At 45.5% G+C, this 27,266-nt stretch overlaps 1 protein-coding gene across 1 annotated transcript; it reads left to right on the top strand.

Annotated features, from left to right (window-relative positions):
* Positions 1–8,513: 8,513 nt before the first annotated feature.
* Positions 8,514–25,355, top strand: IL17D (interleukin 17D). The gene is made up of 3 exons (XM_087814414.1): positions 8,514–8,906; positions 9,296–9,582; positions 24,099–25,355. Exons 1-3 carry the CDS (start codon positions 8,895–8,897, stop codon positions 24,448–24,450), a joined length of 651 nt encoding a protein of 216 aa, XP_087670540.1. The 5' UTR covers positions 8,514–8,894; the 3' UTR covers positions 24,451–25,355.
* Positions 25,356–27,266: the final 1,911 nt, after the last annotated feature.

Here is a 27,266-nt window from a genome sequence, read left to right as displayed (position 1 = left end):
TTGCAGCCCCATCCAGGCTGTTTGCATTGGCTTTTCTACATGAATGGCCCATGCTGGCTCAGGGTTCAGATTTTCCTAAAATCTCTCAAATAAGCACAGCTGGCATCAGCATGCCCCACACGTCTCAATAAGTGACCCCAGGCCTGGCACTAGCAGCAGCTTGCCAAAGTTCATAGCTTGGCCTCTACTGGGTACTTCCAAGCCCAACGGAAGAAGCAACCATCTGCAGATCACTCTGTAGCTCGTGCTGTGAAGCCCCAGGCAGGGTACAGACAGTAGCTGAATTTGCACCTCCAGGGAGGTCCCAAAGACAGTGCACCCAGTGGTCAGCTTCAGACCACACCAGATTACAACCCTACCACATCCACAAGTGATACACTCAAGGGGTGGACTCAGTGAGCACCAAAGCCCCACTGAAGCAAACCCTGCTCCATAGGGGTGACTCTTGCACAGGAGCTCTTCAGCTGGAGTTACAGCTGGTCCTCACTGCAAATTGGCCTGAGAATCAATTCCTCTCAGTGACACCAACAGCAACGAGGCTGAACTACAACAGGACAGTGCACAAAGCCCACACAGGGGAGTACCTAGAAGGCCCAGCTCAGGTGACTGAGGAGGCTGAGCCACTGGGCCCTACAGGACACTGACTACACAAGGTCACTCTACCAATTCCAGGAGACATAGCAGCTCTACCTAATACACAGAAACAAACACAGGGGAGCAGCCAAAATGCGGACACAAAGAAACATATTGAAAAGGAGAACAGAAGAAATCTCCAGAAAAAGAACTAAATGAAATGGAAGCAAGCAAACTACTAGATATAGAGTTCAAAACAATGATTATAAGGTTGCTCGAGGAACTTAATGAGAATTTCAAGAAACTAAATGTGAATTTCAAGGAAATTAATGAGAATTTCAAGGAAATTAGTGAGAATATCAACAACATAAAAAAGACCAGTCAGAAATGAAGGATACATTAACTGAAATTAAGAATAATTTACAGGAAATCAACAGAAGAGTAGAGCATGCCGAGAATCAAATCAGCAATTTGGAATATGAGGAAGCAAAAAACACCCAATCAGAACACCAAAAAGAAAAAAGAATCCAAAAATATGAAGATAGTGTAAGGAGTCTCTGGGACAACTTCAAGTGGCCCAACATTCGCTTTATGGGGATGCCAGAAGAAGAAGAAAGAGAGCAAGAAATTGAAAACCTATTTGAAAAAATAATTACAGAAAACTTCCCCAACCTGGGGAAAGAAATATACTTACAAATCCAGGAAGCACAGAGAGTCCCAAACAAGAGGAACCCAAAGAGGCCCACAGCAATGCACATCATAATTAAAATGCCAAAGGTTAAAGACAAAGAGAATCTTAAAAGCAGCAAGAGAAAAGCAGTTACCTACAAGGGAGCACCCATACGGCTTTCAGCTGATTTCTCAACAGAAACTTTGCAAGCCAGAAGGGAGTGGCAAGAAATATTCAAAGTGATGAAAAACATGGAACTACAACCAAGATTACTCTACCCAGCAAAGCTATCGTTTAGAACTGATGGTCAGATAAAGAGCTTCACAGATAAGAAAAAGCTAAAGGAGTTCATGACCACCAAACCAGTGCTACATGAAATGTTGAAGGGTCATCTTTAAGAAGAAGCTAATGAACAAAAGAAACTAACAAACAAAATAGACCCAGAGACACTGAAGCATGCAACAGACTACTGTATTTCAGAGGGAAGAAGGAAGGGGATGGGGGCAGAAAGAGATTAACCAAAGAAGTTATATGCATATATGCATAACCTATGGACACAGACAATAATGGGGTGAAGGCCTGGGGAGAGGGTGGGAGCTAAGTGGAAGGGGTCAATTGTGAGGAAAACAGGACATCTGTAATACTTTCAACAATAAAGATAAATTTTTTAAAAAATTTCCCAGACAAAAGAAGACTAAAGGAGTTCATTACCACCAAGCCAGCATTGCAAGAAATGCTAAAGGGATTGGTTTATGAAAAAGAAGAAGAAATACAGAGAGAGGAACATAGGCATAAAGAAAAAAATGACAATAAGTACCTATCAATACTAACCTTAAATGTAAATGGATTAAACGCTCCAATTAAAAAAACATAGGGTAGCTGAATGAATAAGAAAATATGACCCATATATATGCTGTCTACAAGAGACTCACCTCAGAACAAGAGATTCACAGAGGCTGAAAGTGAAGTGATGGAAAAAATATTCCACGCAAATGGAAACAAAAAAAAGCTTGGGGAGCAATACTTATATCTGACAAAAATAGACTTCAAAACAAGGGCTATAACGAGACAAAGAAGGTCAGTACATAATACTAACGGGATCAATACAACAAGAGGATATAATCTTTGTAAAGACATGCACCTAATATAGTTTATATATATATATATATAAAACTCTTGGTAGACTTTAAGAGAGATATTGACAGCAATACAGTCATAGAAGGGGACTTTAACACTCCACTATCATCAATGGATAAATCTTCCAGACAAAAAATCAACAAGGAAACAGTGACTTTAAATGAAACACTAGATCAGATGGCTTTAATTTATATTTAAAGAACATTTCATCCCAAAGCTAAAGAATATACATTCTCCTCAAGTGCTCATGGAACAGTCTCACACACAACAACCCAAAATCTATGAGACACAGCAAAAGCAGTACTGAGAGGGAATTTCATAGCATTATAGGCCTACCCCAAGAAGCAAGAAAAATCTCAAGTAAACAATCTAACCCTACACCTAAAAGAACTAGAAAAACAACAACAGGAAAAGCCCAGAGTAAGTAGGAGGAAGAAAATAATAAAAATCAGAGCAGTAATAAATAACATAGAAACTAAAAATTAAAAAAAAAAAATACAAAAGATCAATGAAACCAAGAGCTGGTTCTTTGAAAAGATAAACAAGATTGATAAACTTTTAATCAGACTCATCAAGAAACAGAGAGGACCCAAACAGATAAAATTAGAAATCAAGAGGAGAAGTAACAACTGAATTACAAGAAATACAAGAATTGTAAAAAAATATTAGAACAACTAAATGCCAACAAACTGGCCAACCTGGGCACAGGGGACAAATTCCTAGAAACATACAATGTTCCTAAACTGAATCAGTAAGAGTCAGAAAACCTGAATAGACAGATAACAACTAATGAAATCAAAGCAGCAATAAAAAAAACTCCCAACAAACAAAAGTCCTGGAGCAAATGGCTTCACAGGCAAATTTTACCAAACATTCAAAGAACTAACACTAATCCTCCTCAAACTATTCCAAAAAATTCAAGAGGAGGGAAGACATCCAAGCTCTTTTCACAAGGCCAGCATTATCCTAATTCCAAATCCAGAGAAAGATAGTACAAAGAAAGAAAATTATAGGCCAATGTCCCTGATGAATATAGATGCTAAGATCCTCAATAAAATATTAGCAAATCGGATTTAGTGAAACATTAAAAAGATCATATACCATGACCAAGTGGGGTTTATTTTGTGGATGCAAGGTTGGTACAATATTTGTAGGTCAATAAATATGATACATCACATAAACAAAATATAGAAATCATATGATCATATCAATATGTGTAGAAAAAGCATTTGACAAAATCAAACACCCATTTATGATAAAAACTCTCAGCAAAGTGGGAATAGAGGGATCACACCTCAACATATATGAAAAACCTACAGCCAATATCATAGTCAGAGGACAAAAATTAAAAAGCATTTCCCTTAAAATGAGGAACACGACAGATATGTACACTTTCATCACTCATATTCAACATAGTACTGAAAGTCCTAGCCACAGCCATTAGACAAGAAGAAAAAATACATTGGAAAGGAGGAAGTAAAACTGTCATTATTCACAGATGACATAATATTGTACATAGAAAACCCTAAAGATTCCACCAAAAATCTACTAGATCTAATAAATGAATTCAGCAAAGTAGCAAGACACAAAATCAATATCCAGAAATTGGTTGCATTTTTATATACCAATAATGAACTATCAGAAAGAGAAACTAAGAAAACAATCCCATTTACTATTACAACAACAAAAATAAGGTACCTAGGAATAAATTTAACCAATGAAGTAAAAGACCTGTACTCAGAAAACTACAGGACATTGAAGAAATTGAGGAAGATACAAATAAGTGGATGCATATACTGTGTTCATGGATTGCGAGAATTATATCATCATCAAAATGTACATACCGCCTAAAACAATCTATGAATTCAATGCAATTCCTATTAAAATACCAATGGCATATTTCACAGATCGAGAAAATATATTCCAAAAATTTATATGAAACCAACAAAGACCCCAAATAGCCACGGCAATCTTGAGAAAAAAAGGACAAAGTTGGAAGGATCAGAATACTGGATATCAAACTATACTACAAAGCCACTGTAATCAAAACAGCCTGGTACTGGCACAAGAACAGGCATATAGATTAGTGGAACAGAACGAAGAACCCAGAAATCGACCCAAGCCATTAAAGTCAATATTTGACAAAGGAGGCAAGAGCATACAATGAAGTAAAGATAGTCTCTTCAATAAATGCTGTTGGGAAAATTGGACAGATCCATGCAAAAAAAAAAAAAAAAAGAAAAAAAAGAAAGAAACTAGACCACCAACTTACAGGATACACAAGAATAAGCTCAAAATGGATAAAAGTCTTAAATGTAAGTCATGAAACCATAGATATCCTAGAAGAAGACATAGGCAGTAAAATCTCAGACATCTATTGTAGCAATATTTTTGCAGATTTATCTCCTAGGGAAAGGGAAACAAAGGAAAAAATAAACAAATGAGACTACATCAAACTAAAAAGCTTCTTCACAGCAAAAGAAACCATCTACAAAATGAGAAGGGAACCCACTGTTTGGAAGAACATATTTGCCATTGATACATTTGATAAGGGGTTAATTTCCAAAATATATAAAGAACTTATACAACTCAACACAATCCAATTAAAAATTGGGCAAAGGACCTGAAAAGACACTTCTCCAAAGAGGACATGCAAATGGCCAGTAGGCATATGAAAAAATGCTCAACATCACTAATCGTCAGAGAGATGCAAATTAAAACCACAATGAGATATCACCTCACACCTGCCAGAATGGCTACTGTCAATAAGTCAACAAACAACAAGTGCTTGGCAAGCATGTGGACTAAAGGGAACCCTAGTGCACTGTTGGTGGGAATGCAGACTGGTGCAGCCACTGTGGAAAAAAGTATGGGGGTTCCTTAAGAAATTAAAATTGAAGTGCCTTTTGGCCCAGAGGTGCTACTTATGGGAATATATCCTAAGAATCCTGAAACACTATTAGGAAAGAATATATGCTCCCCTATGTTCATAGCAGTGTTATTTATAATAGACAAGATCTGGAAACAGCCCAAGTGCCCAAAAACTGAGTAGATTTAAAAACTGTGAGCCCTAGCCATTTGGTTCAGTGGTTAGAGCATTGGACTGAAGGGTCGCTGATTTGATTCCAGCCAAGGGCACATACCTCAGTTGTAGGGCCCAGTCAGGGTGTGTGAGGAAGGCAACCAATTGATGTGTCTCTCTCACATCGATGTTTCTCTCTCTCCCTCTTCCACTCTCTGAAAAGCAATGGAAAAAAATCCTCTGGTGAGGATTAAAAAAAATAACTGTGATACATTTACACAATGGAATACTACACAGTTATAAAAAGAAAGGAATTCTTACCTTTTGTGACAGCATGGATGGACCTGGAGATTAATGTGTTCAGAGAAAAAAGCCAGTCAGAGAAAGACAAATACTGTAGTGTATGATCTCATTTATATGTGGAATCTAACGAACAAAACAAACTGATGAACAAAATAGAACCAGAGATATGGATACATGGTACAGGCCACAGATCTCAGAGAGGAGGTGGGTGGGGCAGACTGAAGGAAAGAAGGTGAAGAGATTAGCCAAGGAATGTGCACAGCCCGTGGACACAGACAACAGTGTGATGAGGGCCAGAGGGAGAGGCGGGCTGGGGCTGGGTGGAGGCGGGCAAAGCAGGGGGGGATGAGGGACATCTGTAATAATCTCAACAATAAAAATTAAAAAAAAAAATAAAAATCTGTATTGGAGGCAGTACAAAATATAGTAAAAGAAAATATCAAACCATGACCCCATTGCTCTTTCCTGTAGTTTCTTTGTGCCTTCAGCCCAGTGGCGTGTACCCATAACACTGAGCAGTGACAGCTCTAGGAACACATTTCCAGTTTGTTACCTAGGGGTGGGGTAGAGGCCGGACTGCCTGAATTTCTTCTTATCAGGGTGTCTGGCTGATTGACACTGTGTAGAGGAATCACAATGATGAGCTGTCAGAAGAAGGGGCTCATCATGAACTCACTGGAGAGGACGGACTCCTTCACCTTATCTAACATCACTACTACAGCGTGCACTCTACTACTAGGTGCAGGAGACAGAAAACCAAGATCAATTATGATCCAACGGGGGAGGCAGTCAACAAATGCACTAGTATCTAGTATGTGCAAGACTCTGGGGAGACAATAGTGACTAGACTGAACAAGACCCCATCCTCAAAGAGCATTAATTCTGGTCAGAAGACAATGAGTATATTTTTAAAAGGGCTTTAGATATGGTTAAGTGCAGTTAAGAAAATAAAACAGTGATGTGATAGGGAGTGATGGTGGTAGAGTGGCTATAGATAGAAAGGGCTTGTGTCAGGAAACAGGATATTTGAAATAGAATATTTGGATGTGGTCCCATCATTGGGATGACAGTGTCTGGCGTCTGACCATATGACTTGATAGTTGAGATGTGAAGGGAGAGAAGATAACTGGAGCTCAGCTGTCTGGCCATGGTCACGTAGAGGCCAGGGCCTGAATGAATCATCTGTGTGGGTGTTACAGGTGTCAGGAAGGCAGAACAGAAGTAGTGGTAGGTCCAGGTGCTCACCAAGATGACAGCAATAACGAGAACTATGGTGGGAAAACCTGACAGTCTTTTAAAGGATGGAGAAGTTTGGGTAGATGTGTACATCAGTAACCCAAGAAGTTAAGTATGAAGGTAGCCAACCATTGCCTTTTGGGATTATGGGCCTAAAAGATTTTTCCAACAGCTCAGTTCCAGCTGTGCCTGGTACTTGGGTGGCTAAGTAACCAGAGGGTGAGAGGGAGGAACTGAAGATGACAAATTAAGTTTACGTGACTGCAAGGATGGTGACATCTTCAGTAGAGAACACGGTGAGAATCTGTTTCTAAGTAAATGTGACAAGCTTGATTTTGAGTATTTTGTTGCCTTTTTCTTGCTGTATGTCTCAAATTTGGATTTAATTATTAACAAGCTGATTTCACATGTTCATAAATATGCTCAGATTGAGAACTGACCACAAACTGGACAACGAAAACACTTTGCACCTGTTTGTAAGACATTTTCTCAACTGTTTAGACTCACAAAGATGAACCGTATATTCTTTCAAATTGGTGAGCATTTTCAGTAGTTTGTGATCTTTTCAAAATGAAAACTGTTAGAAAGTATTTTCCTTTCCACTTCCAAGGTAATAAAAGAACAGAGACATTGCCACGTTAACAGACAGTGGCAGGCATTCTGTTGAATAATATACAGAATAGTCTGGCACTGTATTGCCTCACATATTAAAGTATGTCTTGAGACATACTGAGTATTCCGTGAAACTTGTTATATATTGTCTCTCCTAAAGGACTCCTACATTTTATATATATACAAAATATATATATAAAATATATTACATGTAACATATAAAATATTTTAAAATATATTAAAATACATTAAATATATACATATAGCAACATTTGAGTATTGGTATCTATTTCCATTTCACCAGAAAGGAAATAAAGAACATTAACATTTTACTCATCAGAAAAAGGTGTTTTATAACCTCAAAAGAAATGTTTACCCATCCAGAGCTGTAAATCGCTTAAATTGGATATTTCAGTGGGATTTTTAGCAGTTAATAACATAATCCTTAAACTGTTCAGTTATAGACTATTCAAGGCATATAAAAATGTTGCTTTTCTACACAGCATAACTGAAATGTAGTTTAACCAATGGTCTACAAGGTAGTCAAACACCAAAGCTGCAAAACATTCAGGGAGCCATGACTTAAGTATTTTCTACACGTTCAAGAACAGTTTAGTGGGTATCTTTTGTCCTTATTTTCAAAGTATTACTGCTATAAAATGACCATATTCATGAGCCTGCCACCCAAAAAGCATGAAGCATTAATTTGTGGAATGAACAAATGAGTAAGTTTCCTTGTAAATATAACACATACAATTTAAGTATATTTCCTTTAATTTATTCACAGGATATCAGGTTTGTTTGACATGACTGTTTGCATTTACAATTTAGTTATCATGAAGCAGGAATCCCCAGCCCGGGGAAAAACCAAGTGATGCTCACGTACAGCCGTAAAAATACAAGTTGAGGGAAGATTTTAGTACTTTGATTTCAGAGTTGACAGAGACACGGAAAGATCATTTTCTGTGTTTAGGGGAAAGGAGAAACTGCCTCCTCTCGCCCTATTAAAGAAGTTGAAAAATCTGTAATGTATTTCTTTGAACGGTGGAGTCTAAGAGAAGGAAGTCGTCCTGCAGAAGAGAATCCTTCCAGGCTACTGAGTTCGCTTTTCCCAGGTAGCCTGGGGCGTTCTTGGAGAGCTTTGCTCACTAGAGACCTCTTTCCGCCCCGAGCCCGCTCGGTCCCCCTGACTTGGCAAACGTGGCCCCTCTGAGCCCGCACACTCTCCACGGCGGCGGGGGCGGCGCCATCTCCGGCCACGGCCCCTCCTCGAGCCCCGGCCCAGTCCCGAGGCTTGCGGCCCCCGGCTCGGCCGACGGTCCCGACGGCGTCTCCGGGGACATGGGGTCACTGGTGAGTACGCGCTACCAGCCGCTGGCTTCTCGTGCCCGGTTCGTCCCTGGGACCCCGCGCGCCGGACACCGAGGAGGAGCCGCCGGGATACGGGCCGCGCGCGAGGGCGGGCGGCGGGAGAGAGGCGGCGATGGCGCGGGGACGGCCGGCTCACAGGCACTCGCAGCCCGCGGCACAGCAGCCTGGCCGGCACACGCACACGCGCACGCCGCACGTGCCCCAGCTGCGGGCTCCGGGTCGGGCTCCGGGTCCGGCGCGCGGAGCTCGGGGCGGGGGCGGGGGCGAAGCGGGGCGCGCGGGGCGCGGGGCGGGGACGCGGGGCGCGCGGGGGCCGGTGTGCTCGGCGCCCATCCTCTGGCGCGGACGCGGCTGAGCGGCCTGTCCCGCAGGTCTGGACGCTGGCGGCCGGCGTGCTGCTGGCGCTGACGCTGCCGCCGGGCCGGGCGGGTGCCCCGAGGAGCAGCCGGCGGCCGGCGCGGGGCTGCGCGGACCGGCCCGAGGAGCTCCTGGAGCAGCTGTACGGGCGGCTGGCGGCCGGCGTGCTCGGCGCCTTCCAGCACACGCTGCAGCCGGGCCCGCGCGAGCAGGCGCGCAACGCCAGCTGCCCGGGGGGCCGGCCCGACCGCCGCTTCCGGCCGCCCACCCCGCTGCGCAGCGTGTCGCCCTGGGCCTACAGGTGAGCTGGGGGGCCGAGGGGGCGGCGGCGGGGTGGGGCGAGGCCCGGAGAGATCTGGGAGTCGGGCAGGGAGGACGGGCACGGGCGGGGGGGGGGGGGGGGAGGACGGGCACGGGCGGGGGGGGGAGGGCGGCGGGGGGGGGAGGGCGGCGGGGGGGGGAGGGCGGCGGGGGGGGGAGGGCGGCGGGGGGGGGAGGGCGGCGGGGGTGGGAGGTCGGGCAGGTGGGGTGGACGGGGAGATGGGGGAGATGGGGTATGGGGACAGGCAGGTGGGATGGGGCACATACAGAGGGGAAAGCGAAATGGGTAGGTGGCCCCGGACAGGTGGTGCGACTGGGTTGGGACCAGTTCAGTCCCACAAAGGCCTATTACCTCCCTTGAAGGAAATCTGCCCTGTACAGCTAGGCGCCACGTGATGTCTGGGTGGGAACGTGTATATACATATAGGACGATGGTTCCATACATTATAATGGAGCAATGATGCCACTAACCTATGCCTGGTGACATCATAGCTCTCGTGGTGTCACTAAATAGCCTTAAAAACGCTTGGAAAAATCTCTCTGAGCAGTAGCTTGGCTTCTCAGGCCAGAAGCTGTTCCCTTTGCATTTTTCTTTAGCCAGCGCTGACCTCTCTAGGCCCACAGGTGCCTCCCAAAGTAGGCTGAGGGCCTGAGGGCCAACAGGGGGAAGAGTAACACACAGCAGTAGCAGTGGTTTGTCAAAACCTCTTGTTGGGCATGTCTCCCAGTACAATTGGATCTCAGCCATACATGAAAATAAATTCTAATGTGAAAAATAAAACCACAGAAACATAAGAACACAGTTATAACTGACATATGTTTCTGGCTTGGGTACTTGATGGTATTTAAACAAAATGGGGAAACAGAATGAGCAGCAGGGTTTTTGGAAGGAAATTTAGTACTGGACCCATTCTCACATGCCTGGGAGGTGCACAGGTTTAATGACCAGTGGGCAGAAGGTGTGGTCTCAGAGGTCAGGGCTGGAGTGCAAATCGGGACTTGTCAGCCCTAGAATTTTGCACAGTGAGTTAAGCTGAGCTACCCTTGCTGCGTTCCCTGGGAACTGACACTTGTGCCTCCCCAGGACTCATCCCAGAGCCTCTGGGAGCAGGGGACTACTAAGGGAGGTTACGGATAGGAACAGTACACAGTGTTGAGAGATTCTGGTCTGGGCTACCCTGACTACCCTGGGAGCCTTTGCCAGGAGCTGTGTCTGGTGGCCAACAGCATCATCAGTGTTGTTTTTTCATATTATTTAGCAACACTGATGAAATTACCCCCCTCCCCTTTCCAGTGAGCAAATGGAAGCCTGAGGGCTTGCACTCTGAAGTTTTTTAGGAACCTGCGTGGCCAGGACTGCTGATTGCTGGATGCTAAAGGACCCAGCCCTCTGATCATTTCTTCCCACTTCCTCCAGGAGGGGTGTGGGAGGACAGGATTGGCTCCTAAGTGATGTTACTGTGGGCCAGTTTCATTGGGAGAGTGTGCTCCCTGTATGGCCTGAAGCTTGGATTCTAAAGAGTATTTAAGGCAAAAGACAGCGTGCTTAATAAAGATGGGTGGGGAAATGGACTCCAAGTCAGAAATTCTGAAAGGCACAGAAAGGACCACTCTAGGTTGATAAGACAGGCTTTAAAATAGAAATTTGGAATATAAGGTGACTTGCCGTATCTTTATGGGAGAGATGGTTCAATAAGTGATGTTGGGACAGCTGAGTAGCCCTCTGGAAAAAAGTACAATTGGATCTCAGTCCTATATGAAAATAAATTCTAATGTAACAAATAAAACCACAAAAGCAGATGATAACACATTCAGTTATATTTATAATCTTGAAGGAGAGAAGGCCTGCTTTGTAAACCCAAAGTCATAAAAGACAAGATTTATCAATTCAGTTACATAATTATGCGTCATTTATTCTTGGCAAATTTTTTTAAAACAGAAAAATACAAGGGCTAACGGAGAAATACTTGCAACCCCTGTCACAAAGGGTTCCTTCCCTAAAGAGCTCGTGAGAGGAAGACCTCGTGAAACAATGAGCAGGGCTGTGGACAGTCCCCAGGAAGGATGGCAAATGACTGAGGCACTCGAAACATGAAGAGATGCTGGACTTCAGGCACAATGAGTGAAATGCATGTTTAAACTGCGCCGAGAACCCTTTTTTTGTTGTTTGGCACCCATCAGGATCTGTTGGCAAGGCTGTAGGAAAAGGCATTCTTGTACAGTAGAGGGGTGTTCACTGATGCAAAGTTTATGGAGGGCAGTTGGGTATTAACTACAAAATTTTAAAATCACACGCTCTTCAACCCAGCAGTTCCACTTGGAATTCTGCACTTGTCCATGTTACAAATGGTGTTCCCTGTGGTAATAGCAAGTGATTAGAGCCATCTAAATATCCACCAATAGGCAACTAGTTTGGTAAGTGCTCTAAAAGCAGCTCTAGAGAGGACGGGGGCAGGTCTAAAAGTGCCTCAGTGGAGAAGTCCATCATCAGCATAAGGGAGGCAAGCAAGGCGCACGGTGTGGGCAGCCCTCTGCCGGTGACAGTTAAGAGAGAAGCAGTTACATAACATAGACATATGTTAAGTGCTATTTTAAACCGTACGCGCACACACACTTTGGGGCATCTTTGGAACCTGGTTATCACAGTGCCTCTCAAGAGGGGACGGGTGGGAAGGAGACTTACAGGATATGAGACTTTAACTCTTGTATCATCTGCATTTCCTGCCTCGTGCGTGCATTCCTTATTTTAAAACATCTTAATTTTAAAATTGAAACTAGAAAGGGAAGTTCAGCAGCCATGAGGACAGAGCAGATACTAAAGAAATGAACAACAGCCCTTGATTTCCCGAGAGCACGGAGTGACGGGCACATTTGCTCTTAGGGGATGTAGGGCTGACAGCACAGGTTCTGCAGGCAACTCGATAGATTTCTCAGAGCCCCTTGGGATCCCAAAGCTGGGCTGACCGTCGATGAGGAACTTAGCTTGGAGAGCATAAGGAATTGGGCCAGGGACAGATAGTAAATGGACTCAGTGATTCTATCAGAGAATAGCCCATGCTGCTGAACCACTGTTACTAGAAAATCTACATTCAACCTCTAGAATATAAATATATTTTCTCATTTACTTTGTGGTATCATGTTTGTTTCTCTTGAGCTCTAAAAACAAAAATAGAATCAATATGATTGCTCAATAAGTTTTTTTAAAGCCAAAGTGACCGTCATAAATATATTGTAAGAACAGTGAGGTTTATGAAGGTTTAAAGGTACACATCACTCATTTATGTTGAAACCCCAAAGATAAACACCTCCCAGTACTCTAAATAGTTTTCATTGTTTATATTTTTTCAATTCTGGGTAGTAGTCTAAAGATAGCTTTACTCTAGGAGATGGATAGTGCACAACCATTTATTCTCAGGCTTTGTTACTTTCCTACATAACCCTTTTCCTGCAGGGAATGTAAGAGACTACACCCAAATTTATTTTGCAGTAAACACTCCATAGAGAGCAATAATAGCAAAGGAATAAAAGGAAAGAAACAGGACCAGGAGGGAGGATAGGAACAAAGTCGAGTGATTTAAAAATAGAGGCAACAGGCCTCCAGGGAGTGTGCAGAGGCAAGGGGTGTTTTGGCAGGGGCCACCCAAGGGCAGTTAGGACAGTCCAGGTGCTGGGTGGACCATTAGTAAACATCAGTAAAGCTGATGCCACCCCTTGGAGAATCCAACTTGCCACCACTCTCCTCTGTTCCCAGAACTTCGGGCCCAGGTGACTTTGGGGAGCTCATATGGGTTGGGCGAGGTCCCCACCTTGGCCAGGTCAGCGATGCCCACTCACTGGGATGGCCTTCATGGTCTGCTAAGTCCATCATGAGATAGTTAGCAATGCTGCACCTGAGAAAGGTTTTCATCAGGACAGGTTGAAATAAAAGGATATTTTTGCGTCACCCTCCTCTAACTCAAACATCTGGTATCCCTGGATGCATCACTATTTCAGTTTACCGTGTGGGACAGTTACACCTACCCATCTAATAGTGACTGAGGGGAGCTGAGTGCCCAGAATACAGACCCTGACGCCTTTCTTCATCTTACCGTTTTTAAGTTGGAAAAGGACTATAATATTAATTAGAGAAAGTTGGAGAAGTTGGGAGTACAATGTTAGAAAAAGTTGTGACCACTATGGTGATGGTCTTTTTTTTTTTTTTTAAATATATCTTTATTGATTTCAGAGGAAAGGAGAGGGAGAGAGAGAGAAACATCAATGATGAGAGAGTCATTGATCAGCTGCAGTCCGCAACACAGGCATGTGCCCTGACCGGGAATCAAACCCAGATCTAGATCCTAGGTCGATGCTCAACCACTGAGCCACGCCCGGCTGGGTGATGGTCTTTTTTAATATTCCCATTTACCTCTCTTCCAAATGCACCCTCCCCTGTGTACACTTTCCTATTTGTCTCCAAGCCCTAAGAACAAAGGTTTCTAAGAACCCAGGAGGGTGGCTGCACCCACAAGGCTGTAACCTACAGGGGCCAGCACCAGGTAGACGCACCCCTGTGATGTCTTTCTCCCAGAAATGACACACGAAGACTTGGAGGAGGGCAAGGAGTACGTAGCTCACTACCTTAACAAGGACAAAGACAAAGCCATCTCCCCAAAGCTCTTCTGGAACTTACTGAAGAGTCTAGACTTGTGTGTGATATGAACTCTTCCTGATAACCAAGTGTGACACAACTGGCTCTTCTCTTTGCCCCAGGGACGGACACATCAAAGCTCCCCAGACAGGGTGTGGGCCTGAGTTGCTCTTCATTTGAAGAGACTGTCCCAGCTTCATGAATGGGTGGCATCTGCCATGACAAAGGAACACAACCCCAGGAGAAATTCTGGCTCTGTACTCATTGCTCTTCTCTCCTCCCTTCTGTAAAGCATTTTTCTGAGTTACCTTCCAAATGCTTTTACAAGCCATAGTCTATGTCTCCCCTGGTCCCTGACCTCCCAGGTGGGCAGATTTTACATGGTATCTACAGGTTTCCTACTTTTGGTTTTAACACTGGCCAGGCATCTGGCTAATTGCAGAGAGATTGCTCAGGGTAGTATGATTGATGGAAGACTCTGGACATGCCCCTCCCCTGTTGGTACCTCAGTTTCCTCCCAGTACAGGGGGAGGGCAGGCAAGCTGGGCCCTTTCCCCTGCTGACAGGCCAGAGCCACTCAGCAGAAGGACTTGCCTCTTGGCTCATCTTCAGGGCTGGCCTTGATGCCAAGTTCAGGATCACAGCAGAGTCTACCTCAGTCCCCACCCAGGGGTAGAACTGACACCTAACTGTCCTTGGCTCGAAGAGAGGGCCAGGTGGAGCCTGCTGCGACCTGGCTGCAGGCGTCTGTGCCTGGCTAGGCTCCCCGCTCTCGGGGCAGATTTTTTTTCCATGTCCTTTTTCATGAGAAATGCACAACTGATGTTTTCTTGTGGGGCTATGAGAGCATTTTCCAGAGCTCCTGGCAGCATGTGCTGAGATCTGTGACTTGGGCTCAGTGTGTGGAGAGGGGGGAGTTGCCAGCATGCTGGGCACCACTGCCCGGCACAGGAGAAGTGTTTTGGTTTTCATGTCCCCAGTTACTCCCTGGCCAGCAAGCCTCTCGACGCCCCAGCTGCAGGGCCACTTCCAAGGGGAAAAGGGGGACTGGAGGGTTAACACAAACCCCTGCCCCAGTGATTCTCTCTCAAACCTGGGGATCAAACAACCTACCGGGCTGTGTGCTGGAATGATCTCTGGGGGCTTTAAACAATGCCAACACCCAGGCCCACCCAGAGCATGACTTTGAATCTCTGGGGTCGGGGATAGACCACTAGTTTAAAAGCCCACTTGTGTTCCTCAGTGAAGGACAACTGAGACCTCCACGCCATCTCCTCTAAAATGCCAAGTGCTTGTTGGGTTGGCAGTGACTCCTCAGCATATGGGGTCTGGGGTTGGTAGGATCGTGCAATTCAGGCATATTTGGGAAAATGCAGTTACCCCACTGTTTACTATGAGCTGAGTTGGTATGTACGGGGTTAGGTGCCTTGTGTAGAAACTGCCCAGTTTCATTGCTGACTGTGTGACTGTTGGTGGTCCCCAGTTCGTGAGCAGACAGCTGTTTGGGCAACTCCTTTGAATGGGGGCTCCTGAGCCAGGGGGGGCAGTGAATGTGAGAATGTGAGTTTGTCACTGAGCTGCACATGGCTCTGATGCAGGGCGTCTGAAAACCACGTTTTGGAATTCTTGTCTGGGATTTTTCATTGCCCACACCCCAGGCAAAGACAGGCATTTTTCAGAGGAATCTTAGCTGTTGGAAGGGAGGTTGCTTCTCCCTTTGCCTTCCAGGGGTCCAGATGTAATTTTATGATGTCTTGGTATCTGGTAAGTGAGCCCCTCTACCCTTCTTCACGATGGTCTGGAAGCTTCTTGCCTTTTTCTCTCTATACAAAGTTTAGGATCAGCTTTTCCAGGTTCTAAGAGACATCTACTAGGATTTGGGTTAGAGTTGCACTGACTTTCTAGATTAATCTGGGGATTTTCCAGTATCTTGGAGGCTTAGTGGATTGCAGGTGTCTTTTCTAAGCAGAAGACATTAATTAAAATGTCAAACCATCAGTCCTGCCCTCAGGAAGCTGGGGGAGTAGCCTGGTCATCAGTCATCCCCTTCACTTTGCAGAGAACCAGCAGGGGCAGTGATTTGCCCAGTGCCATTGGTCAGTAACTAAATTTACCAAAATTAAAGGATCTGGACTCTTTTTGACTCCATCTGCCCTTTTACGACAGTCTGTTGGGTTGAACTCACTTAAGAACCACGACTACCGAGGCGGTTTTGTTTCCACTTACCCGGTTCAGTACTTGTGGGTTTCCAGTCTGAGCTGGAGAAGGCATTTCCCAGACCCTTTGTTCCTGGGTTTGGGTCTTGGATCGCAGTAAACAACCACCAGACTTAGTCTTTGCTGCTTGGAAATTAAAATAATGTTATGTTTGGGGAAACGGGAGGTTGAGCCAGGTCTGTGAATCTGTGGTAGTAAATCCCTAGCTCTTGATATTGGGCCTCAGCTGGGGCACACAGCAGCTGCCACTGGGTCTGCTGGGTGCCCTATTACTTCCGAATGGCAGTGCTCCCTGAACCATTCCGAATTGTTTCCTACCAAGTTCAGGGTCCCTGAGGGCAGTGTTCTTTTTCTGTTTCTGCTGTCACTCACATTCCTCCCCCAGCTCAGTTTTGATCACCTCCAATCATGCCAGAAGGGCAGTCCTTTGTTCTTGAATAAAGCATGCCAGATGTCCCTCCATCCAAGTGCCACCTGTAGCCCCAGGGACACTTCTGGATCCTGTCAGAGGGGAAAACTTAATGTGTTTCAAGTGTGTGTCTATGCCAAGCTTCTGTGGAGCAGCACTCAGAAAATGCAAAGACAAAAGAATTATTGCTCATAAGGAGGCGATAGTCACGCAGGTGTCTCCTCTGTCCCATGGCCATGTTTGGTCAGAAACAGGGTCCCTGTTGGAGTGTCTTCATGTTTCATTTTCATGGCAGCTTTCTTTATACACAGAGCACTTTAGCTGACAGTTTTCCCAGAATCTCAAGGCCAGAGGTTGGGCTGATGGGCTTTAGTGCCATGTCCGTCCCCTGGCTGTCCTGAGGCTTCTAGACCTTTCCTGTTCTCTTCGCCACCCCTATAGAATGTGTCTGTCTGTTTTCTGGGGTCTCCAGTGGCATTGGTACCCACAGCCACAGGGTTTCAAGTGTGATGTATGCATCATATCCCCGCCCTGGGGGGCACACTTCTGTTCTAAGAGAACCTCTTGGTCATAAAACCACAATTGGAAAACCATCGAATCTTACGCCTTTTTGTTATGTCCCCCATTCCGACAGAGGTGCAGGCGGTGTCTTTCTGTCAGTGTCTTAGCCCAGATATGTTACTGTGATGGTGGAAATTTCACTCCCTGGCTACCGACTGATGGAGTTGAGGTGTATATTTTTAGTCATATGAGCCTTCTGACCGTGGCAGCATCCAAGACACTGTGGTTCTACTGATAAAAGTAACAGGTGACGTGGATTGGTGCCTGCGCATGTGGTACACAGGGTGATCCTACTTGTTCAGGTTGGGTCGTCTTTGCTGCCTGAGGTCAAACCTGTATTTCAGACAAGGAAACTGAGTCTGAAGAAGCCATACCTGACCTTCCTACCCCCCTTCTCATTTTGTCCTGTAATGGAGTCTATACCATCAGAATGATCATGTCTCTACTGCTTACAACCTTTCTGTGGCCTCCCATATGTGCAAGGTAAAATCCAGGTCCTCAATACCCTGTCCACTCTCACAGTTCTCATCAAATTGCCACCCAACCACGTACGCACACAGGCAAACGTCACTACAGCTACAGTGACCACTGGCAGTTTCCCCCTCCCCGCCATGGTCCTCTGCTTTCCTGGCTCCTTTGCTGAGCCTTCCCTCACCCCTTCTTTACCAAGGGCAGCCCTCCTTGGCCTCCAGCCTCCCCTCAGACCTCCTTGGGCAAAGCCTTGGGCCGTCCCACCTGTGTTCACAGCAGTCTATGGTGCACTTGGCACTGGTTTGTCCTGACCATTGGCTGTGCATTCGTGAAGAAGCCACACCTTCTTCCAGTGCCCACTTCAGGAGCCTGACAAGTCTGCTGAGTTAATGTCCACTACTGCCCACTTTGTGACAAATTCAGGGGGCACTTTGTAACTAGCATCTAGCACTGTGTGTATGTATCTGTACACACGTTCATGTATTTGGTATGTATTTCTAAAAGATGTACTCTTTGTTAAACAAAACCACACAATACTATTATCACACCTGAAAGTTAACACTTCTTAATATCTTCAAATAGGTTCAGAGTCCCCTGATTGTCTCATAATGAAATGTTTTTCTTCTATTTTTTCTGCTTTATTATTTAAGTCATTTTGAAATAATTTCAAACTAATGAAAAAAAAGTGAATTTAGTACAAGAAATTTCCCGTACCACTTAACCAGATTGCCCACAGGTCGGCATCATAACTAAGCTACATTTTCAAGATCAGGAAATGGACCCTGGCAGAGGGCTGTAACCTACTCTGTGGCCCTTCTTCAGAGTGTCCCAGTAAGGCCCCTTTTCTGCTCTAGCTCCAGCTCTAGCCTAGGCTCACATGTTGCTTCTGGTGCTCAGAACTCTTCAGCTGCCTTCAGTCTGTGACAGTTCCTCAGTTCTTTATCATCCATGACTGTGACACTTTGAAGAGTACTGGTCAGTTATTTTGTGGGGTGTCCCTCAGTTTGGGTTTGATACGGTTTTTAAGTGACCATATACTTTCTCATCCAGAGACACTTGGGCATAAAGGGGTCTCAATTCATAACTGCACAGCAGGTGTAACCAGGCCAGTGGTGTCCTGGTAGTTGTCACTGCTCAAGGCTCTCTTTTTTCTTTTTTATTGAAATATAGTTGATATACAACATTATATTAGTTTCAGGTGAATAATATAATGACTTGATATATGTATATATTGAGAAATGGTCATCACAGTAAGTCTAGTTAACATCCATCACCTCACATAGTTACAAAATTTTTTTCTTTGGAGATTTACTCTCTTAGCAACTTTCAAATATACAATACAATATTGTTAACTTTAGTCACCATGTGGTACATTACATCCCAGGACTTATTTATTTTATAACTGGAAGTTTGTACCTTTTGACCCCCTTCTCATTTCAGCCACCCCCAAACCCCTCCCTCTGGCAACCACTAATCTGTCCTCTGTATCTCTGAGCTCAGGTTTTTTTTCTTTTTAGATTCCACATATAAGTGAGATCATATAATATTTATCTTTCCTCGACTAGTTTATTTCACTTAGCATAATAACCTCTAAGTACACCCATGTTGTTGCAAATGGCAAGATTTCTTTCTTTTTTTTATGACCGAGTAATATTCCATTGCATACATGTATCACATCTTCTTAATCCATTCATCTATTGATGGGCACTTGGGTTGCATCCATATGTTGGCTATTGTAAATAATGTTGCAATCAACGTAGGGGTGCACATCTCTCTTCATATTAGTGTTTTTGATTCCTTTGGATATATACCCAGAAGTAGGGTTGCTGGGTCATCTGGTAGTTCCATTTAAAATTTTTTTAGGAAACTCCATACTGTTTTCCATTGCGGCTGCACCATTTTACAATTCCACCAACAGTGCACAAGGGTTCCCTTTTCTCCACATCCTCACCAACACCTGTTGTTTATTGACTTTTTTATTACAGCCATTCTGACAGATGTGAGGTGATATCTCTGTGGTTTTGATTTGCTTTTCTCTGATAATTAGTGACGTTGAACATCGCATGTATCTGTTGACCATCTGTGTGTTCTCTTTGGAAAAATATCTATTTAGTTCCTCTGCCCATTTTTTAAATTGCATTGTTTTGGTTTTGGGCTATTGAGTTGTGTAAGTTCTTTATAAATTTTGGATATCAGTCACTTATCAGATGTATAATTTATAAATATGTCTCCCATTCAATAGGCTGCCTTTTCATTTTGTTGATGGTTTCCCAACACTCTTTAATATGCAGGTCCCCCTCCCTCTTTTGTTCCTTTTGGAATGAAATGCCTGCTGAGTTTCCTACATTCTGTATGTTGTTGGTCCTGTCCTCATAGTACTTTTGAATGTGTTCTCCATACCTATGTTAACAGTAAATTGGCTAAATCAGATTCCAGTTGGGTTTTGGACTAGCCTCTTCTCTTCTTGGCTCCAGGGAGGCCACTGCTCCCTTTGTCAGTCTCTACACTTAGACTTCTCCCTTAAAAAGTTGTTTTTCCCACCTTTTACTTGGTATGTCTGCACACACTTCCCTCAACAATTTCATTGAACCACCCTCTATATGCTAATAATTTGAAAATCTTTACCTTCTACCAACACCTCTCTTGGCTCCAGATCATCTTCCATCCCGTCATCATAAGGATCCACTAACATTCTGTCTGATCAGGTCACTTCACTCTCTAACACTCTGCCCATCACCTTCAGGGTTAAATCCAAGTTTTTTGCTATGAACAAGACCCTTGCTGGTCCAGCCTCCACAGTCACCCCAGCCCCATCTTGTCGTCTTTATGTGCTGCAGCCCTAACTCTGATGTGGGCCCTTGACTCTCAGCTTTGGCCTCTACCCTACCTGCCCTTTTTCCTTTCTTCCTCTGGACAGATGTACCCAGGAGCCACATTTGCCAGGAAGCCTCCCCTGGCTGCCACGCAGGGTCAGCTGTCTAAGTGTTCCTTTGTGCATTTATCCCTCAGATGAGTCCCTGGATAGTGGATATGTTTTGTAGACACCACACTGCCCAAAATGTCATTGGCAACATGGATGTTTGTGGAATAAATGTTGAAAGTGATTGAAGATTTTAGGAATTCCCTTCGAATGTTTAGTTAGGGTCTTATATTAACCTCCAGGTATGAAGGACGAAATACCATCATCAGCTCACCATCTCTCTCTCTGAGGCCCAAGGTGTTTTTGAGAACATGGGGAAAAAGCAGATTAAATTCAATATTGACTTGAATTGGACCTTAAATATTGTGGGTCTTCACTGAGTTGATATGGTTTTGGGAAGGGGCACCCTGAGCAGAGCTTAGCTGCAGCCCATGCAGGGCACATCCCGCTGTGGGGTGACTGAGGTAGGCTGAACGGAAGGGAAGACGGTGAAGAGGTGTGGGGAAGGTACCAGGAAGGACCATGTGCAGGCCTCTGAAGGCAAAGCAGAGGACTTGATGTGAACTGCCAACAAGAGGGGGCCTGAGGGAGCCTGTGCCTCAGAACCCCAGTTGGGTAGGAAAGAGGCATTGCAGAGGAGGTGGGAAGGGGGGAAAGGTAGGAGTGGACAGCTTTTTCAGTCCTCAAAAGGATAGAGTTCACTGTGTTACAAAAGCCTGGATGGAACAGCAATGATGAGAAGCTTAAAGTCTAATTTCAACCATGTGAGTGCATGTTGGAATGTGAAGGAGTGGACTCTGTAAATGTAAGGGTCTTGGTGGCAGAGACACTTGCATTTTGCAGGCAGCCCCCACTGCACCCTCTTGTTTGCACATAACAGATTTATTAGCGTTCACTCCCCGTAGTGAGGAAGTTAGGGGACCATACCTGTGTGTACACCACCAGCAGGGTTGCCTGTGCCTGAGGCCTCTTTGCTCCCCCATTGTTACCCTCATCCTTCTGGTCACCCTGAATGGGAGCTTTGGAATCCCTGATGACGCAAACAGAAAATGTGGCCTCTTGGCTTTAGAGGCTTTAGAATGCTCTTAGTGGCCAGGTCGGGTGTGGTCCTCCAGTTGAACCGTCACCCATCCTCTTCAGGGCATCCTGCCAGCACCTGCCCTCCCTCAAGTCCTCTCCTCCTGCATGAACCAGGTATCACCCACCTCTGGGACGTGGATGGCCACACAGTGCCTCCCTTAAGGCAAAACTATCTTAGCTCTTTCCACTGTGTAAATGGCACATAGTTGGCATTGAGTAAATTTGTCTTTGCATGAAGATACCATTTCTAGACTCTTCTCTGCCTAGCCATCCTGGCCATCAGTGTCTGAAGATGTTCGGCCCAAGAAGGACTCACATACCCTCCTTACCCGTCCAGGGCCATCCACCCTCTTCAGGCCACTCAGAGTTAACACTTGCCTCAATGGCATGGTCTCCCCCACAAAGAACATCCTTGAATCCTGTCACTCCCTCCCTGACCCCATCACTTGCCCAGCCGCAGCATCCACTTCACTCATTCCGTAAGAGCCTCAGCTGTCCCTCACGTGCTCCACCTCTCCCATTCCCTGCTACTCCTGTCCCCCTTGTCCACTTTTACTAGACAGTCCCAACATACTTCTTAACTGGAAACCTCTCAACCTGGTTGATGCATTTTAATCAGCAGTGAAGACTAGTCCACAGAGCCAGTCACTTGAAGGACCTATGACTTATGCAAGCCACAGGGGTCAGGGTAGCCTTGACCAGGCGCTTCTTGGGGCACCTGCTGTGCTGCAGCCTCACTGCTGCCAGGAGCGCTCAATAAAAGGAATGGAGGAGAAACCATACATACCTCAAGTTCTAGGGTTTAGAAACCTTTACGCACCTATCATTTTTTCCAGGCTCCCATTGGGCAGCACTTTGGGGGCCTTCCTGGACTGGCACCAGGCAGGTCTGCAAATGTGTGTGTGTTGCTTGAGAGGTTGGAGAAATCAAATATGTGATTCTGAGATTTTAGGGTCCCTAGCACTCAGCTCCAGAAGAAAGAAGAACATTCATGAGATGATTATACAAGTTTTAAATGGGCAGGTTAATGGAAATGAGAACTTGGAGTCATGGCGATCCTGTGAGAAATGGGGACAATCCTACCCTCTGAAAAGGGACATTAGGGAGGAGTCCTAGTTCCCCATGAATGACTTCCTTGCTTTGGGGAGGGAGTGGTAGAAGGTAGAGAGGGGCCTGGAGTTTCTCTTGTTCCCCCCAGGGAGCCATAGGGCCCAGCAAGCGCCAGACCCTTCACAGTGTGGCAGTAGGCTGTTTGTAGGTGTTTGACACTTGGTTCTTGGCATCTGACCTGAAAGTAGGGAGGCCTGGTAAGGATGAAAATGACCAAATTGAAACCTCCATGCACTTTTCGAATGTCCCAGACTGACCAGGTCTGCTGTACCCTGGTGTGACTTCAGCTCCTTCACAGAGGAGGGCACATGGACCCTGACAGATGGACACAGGGCTCACCTTGTGGCCTTCTGGACAAGCGTCTCAAAGCTGCCTTTGCTCACGGCTGTTTCAGCGGCCAGGTGATCGGTGTCTGCATGGCCTGACGCCCAGGCCAGCTAGCCCCATGCAGAGTTGCCTGTCCTGGGCCCTGGCAGTGTGGCCGTTTTCTGAGACTGCAGAGCCTGGTGGGCTGGAGCAAAGGCGGTTCTGCTCCGGGGTGGCCCATCACAGCTGGAGTTGGGATCCTGGCACAGGGAGGATGTCTGATTACACTCCAGTAGCTATGTGGTCACCTGTCGGTGCATGTACACAGTATAGAGGTGTTATTTTCTAGGGGCACTAGTGCAGAGTCTGAAAGCGTTTTAGGGAATGGCCTGCGGCCAGCTGTAAACTCTGTCTTTGCCGTCTGTAGACCCGGGTCTCGCATAGACGCTACCTGGGGTAAAGTGTCCGGTCAACCTTCTTGCTCCATGTGAGCAATAACCTCAACACTTCCTAGCACACCTTAGGCCACCCACTCTACAGATGGTGCCCCCTCCACCTGAGGCTGCACTGACGCCCGTTGGGCCCTCTGACCCCACGCGCAGTACCTGAGCTCACTGATTCCCGCACACTCTCGGGCACGCACCACCGGAGCTTGCACAGACCCGTCGCGCACCGCCCGAACCCTCCGAGCCAGGGGACTCTGACGCGGTGTACACTGACCCTCACGCGCTGCCCCCTCCCTCACTGACCCCGAAGGCACTGGCCAAGCTTGCAGTGATCCCGCCTCTCCCCACAGGCTGTCCTACGACCCCACTCGCTACCCTCGGCTCCTACCGGAGGCTTACTGCCTGTGCCGCGGCTGCCTGACCGGGCCGCGCGGGGAGGAGGACCTGAGCCTTCGCAGTGCGCCCGTGTTGCTGCCCACGGTAGTGCTGCGCCGCACCCCTGGATGCGCCGGGGGCCGCTCGGTCTACGCTGAGGAGTACGTGGCAGTGCCTGTGGGCTGTACCTGTGTCCCTGCGCTGGACCACGACACACCAGCTGCCCCCGGAGCAGACCGCGATGGAAAAGAGCGGAGCCGTGACCCGGCCCACCAGGAGCGGGACCGGGAGCTGCGCAGGCCTTTACGTCCGGGAGCAGGACAGTGACTCAGCAGGTCTTGCCCACGGGGCCACCCACAGGGGAACCTCTCCGGTGGCCCCGGCTTCTAGGCGTAAGTCAGTGTACAGTTGGCCCTAGTGTAGCGAGACCAGCCGCTGGAACAGGACAAGTCATCAAAGCCCCTTAGCCTCTGCACGTAGGTAGGTGGTAGACGCTTTTTAAAACATCTTTTTATAAGAATATATACCTACTTGTTTTCAATAGGGGCAGGAACTATTTTTATATTAGCGATTTTGAACAATTAAATTTTTACTTGCATATATACACTTTATAAATCTTATTTTCACTTCCTCTGCTAGATTTTAGCAGAGTTGGAATCCTCAGATAAACTCTTTTAAGCAGGCACTGTGGCCTGAGTCTCTAAAGCCAGGTTCAACCCTGTCAATCTGGTTGTGCCAGCAATGGGGACAGGGTTGAACCTGACATGCCCACCGTCTGGTGACAGTCCCCAGGGGCTGCTACAGAGATAAAAGGGAAGTGTAGTAGGCTCAGGTAACCCCAGAGCCATCCCAGAAATCCTAAACTTAGGTTTACTAGTATATGGATGGCTGCAGGTATACTGAATTAAAAATATTTTTTTTTCACTTTTCAAAGTCAGTGGGGCCAATTTGTGGGTAAGAGGTGGTGAGATAACAGCAGCAGGTGAAATGTGGCATCTTTGCCAACTCTCAAAAAGAACCTAACTCTAGGCTGTTTTAAGGGCTTCCAGAACTAGCCACATGAGGGGAAAGTGAGCTAACTTCCCATTTCCAGGAAGCAGTATCAAGCCTCTTTTTCTACATGTTGCAATGTGAACTGAATCCTTTCTTTAGGCTGGAAGTCTGTCCCTGAACACAATGATTCGTAAAAGTGAGTTCTTTTTAAGTCATTAAAATGGTTGTTGGTGAAAGTATATTGCTTATGTGTATTTCTCTCTCATGGGCTCAATTGAGTTTTAGACTTTATCTTAACTTTATGGTGGAAGTTTAAGAAATGATTTGGTCTTCGATCAAGTAGCCATGTAAAGTCAATCTCTCTGCTCTTCTGTGCCACCCCAGCCAAGCCAAGAAGTGCCCTTCATGTGATTCACTCCCAAGCTTCAGCTGCCATAGAAATAAACAGCTTTGGCTGCCTGAGTCACCATCAGCCTTTGTTTGATCTGGACGCAAGGATCACTGAGAGGACTTTCAACTTTACTGTTGACAGAGTTGTGCATGAAAACAAACTGCTGAACAGAATCTGTATTTTCCAAGTAGCTGTGGATAGTTTGGGATTTTTTTTTTTTTTTAAAGTAGCCCCAGTAGTGGTATTTGAGAGTGTGTTGTTCAGAAACAGAAAGTTCAGAGCAACTTTTTGTTGCCAGTTCAGAAAAACAAAAATCCATTGCCATGGGGTACTTCAGTTAGAGTGTTGTCCTAATACGCCAAGGTTGTGGGTTTGATCCCCAGTCAAGGCACATACAAGACACCACCAATGAATGCATAAATAAGTGGAACAATAAATCAATGTTTCTCTCCCCATCCTTTCTCTCTAAAAATCCATCAGTAAATTTTTTTTAAAATCCATAATTAAAAAGGAAATTGTCTTTCAAACCAGTGATTTGGGTAGTTTCAGTCATCACCACTGTTGTGCATCATCTTCTAGCCATTCCTCAGATATAAATAGTGTAAACTAGAGTAGATATGAACAAACTCTCTTTCTGGTGGAAATGTCACTATTTTATTCATTGTATTATTGTTTTAGTTTGTTAAAAGGTAGCACATTCCCAGTGGAAGAAACTGGCTTTCCATTCTAAGATCTATAAAGGCAACCTTTTTTTGTGCTTTTTCTCTGAATGGCACATTCATCCACTTAACCATTTATTGAGCACTTGCCCTGTTCAAGGTGCTGAGCTCCTGGAACCAACTGTGAACCACACCAACTCCATGCTCAGCTGAAAGTGGAAACTGCATTGGCTGTCAGTGCCTCGGGCATCTCAGGCCTCTGCTCACCTCATGTGCTGCCCATGAATAGGAGCTAGTTTGCGCACCTATAAAATGAGGTGGTGCCATCCACATCACAGGTATCATGAGGGTTGAACACCATTGTGAAGCACCTGGCACAGTGTCTGCCTGCACACGGCAGGTAGCCAAACACATTAGACAAAATACATTTTTATATGAGTTAAGCTTTGCCCATTCCCTCCTCTACCCCTTTGGAGAAATAAGGTTTCTTTCATCTTAAATGCTAGATTTACAGACCAACTAAAATTCTTTTCTTTTTAGGCTGCTACCTGCCCACAATTCCTAAATTGTTCTTTACATTTCTATGCATGATTTGGTATAATATGTTTTACCTCCTTAGGTAATTTTTAGCAAAGTGCTTCTTAAGGAAATAATATGGTAAGGATTATTTTTTAAAAGGACAAACATTTAGCTCAGGGGGTGTGGCTCAGTGGTTGAGCACCGACCCATAAACTAGGAGGTGTGATTCCTGGTCAGGATACATGCCTGGGTTGCTGGCTCAATCCCCAGTAAGGGTGTGCAGGAGGTGGCTAATCGATGATTTTCTCTCGTCACTGACGTTTCAATCTCTCTCTCCCTCTCCCTTTCAAATAAAAAAAAACATTTAAAAAAATTTACTGAATACTTAACATCTCAGGTGCTGATACACTGATAAAAATATAAATGTCTCAAAAATACAGAGTGATCTTTTAAGTAAATTTCAAATTACCTGAAAGTGTGACAACTGAGTTCTGAGAAACAAGCACAAGCAGCCCAGCATTCGCGGAGCACCAGCTACCATGCGGCTCTCCAAGACAAACCGTTTTGCTACAGTAAAAGCA

The sequence above is a fragment of the Miniopterus natalensis genome, chromosome 2, assembly GCF_054644295.1.
Source record: "Miniopterus natalensis isolate mMinNat1 chromosome 2, mMinNat1.hap1, whole genome shotgun sequence".
Classification (NCBI taxonomy): Eukaryota; Metazoa; Chordata; class Mammalia; order Chiroptera; family Miniopteridae; genus Miniopterus; species Miniopterus natalensis.
Note: the sequence above shows the minus strand (reverse complement) of the source record. Positions and strands in the feature narration are given on the sequence as shown.

Coding starts and splice junctions, on each gene's coding strand:
- IL17D (XM_087814414.1), top strand. Junction 9,583..24,098: donor GTGTCGCCCTGGGCCTACAG/GTGAGCTGGGGG, acceptor CTCTCCCCACAG/GCTGTCCTACGACCCCACTC.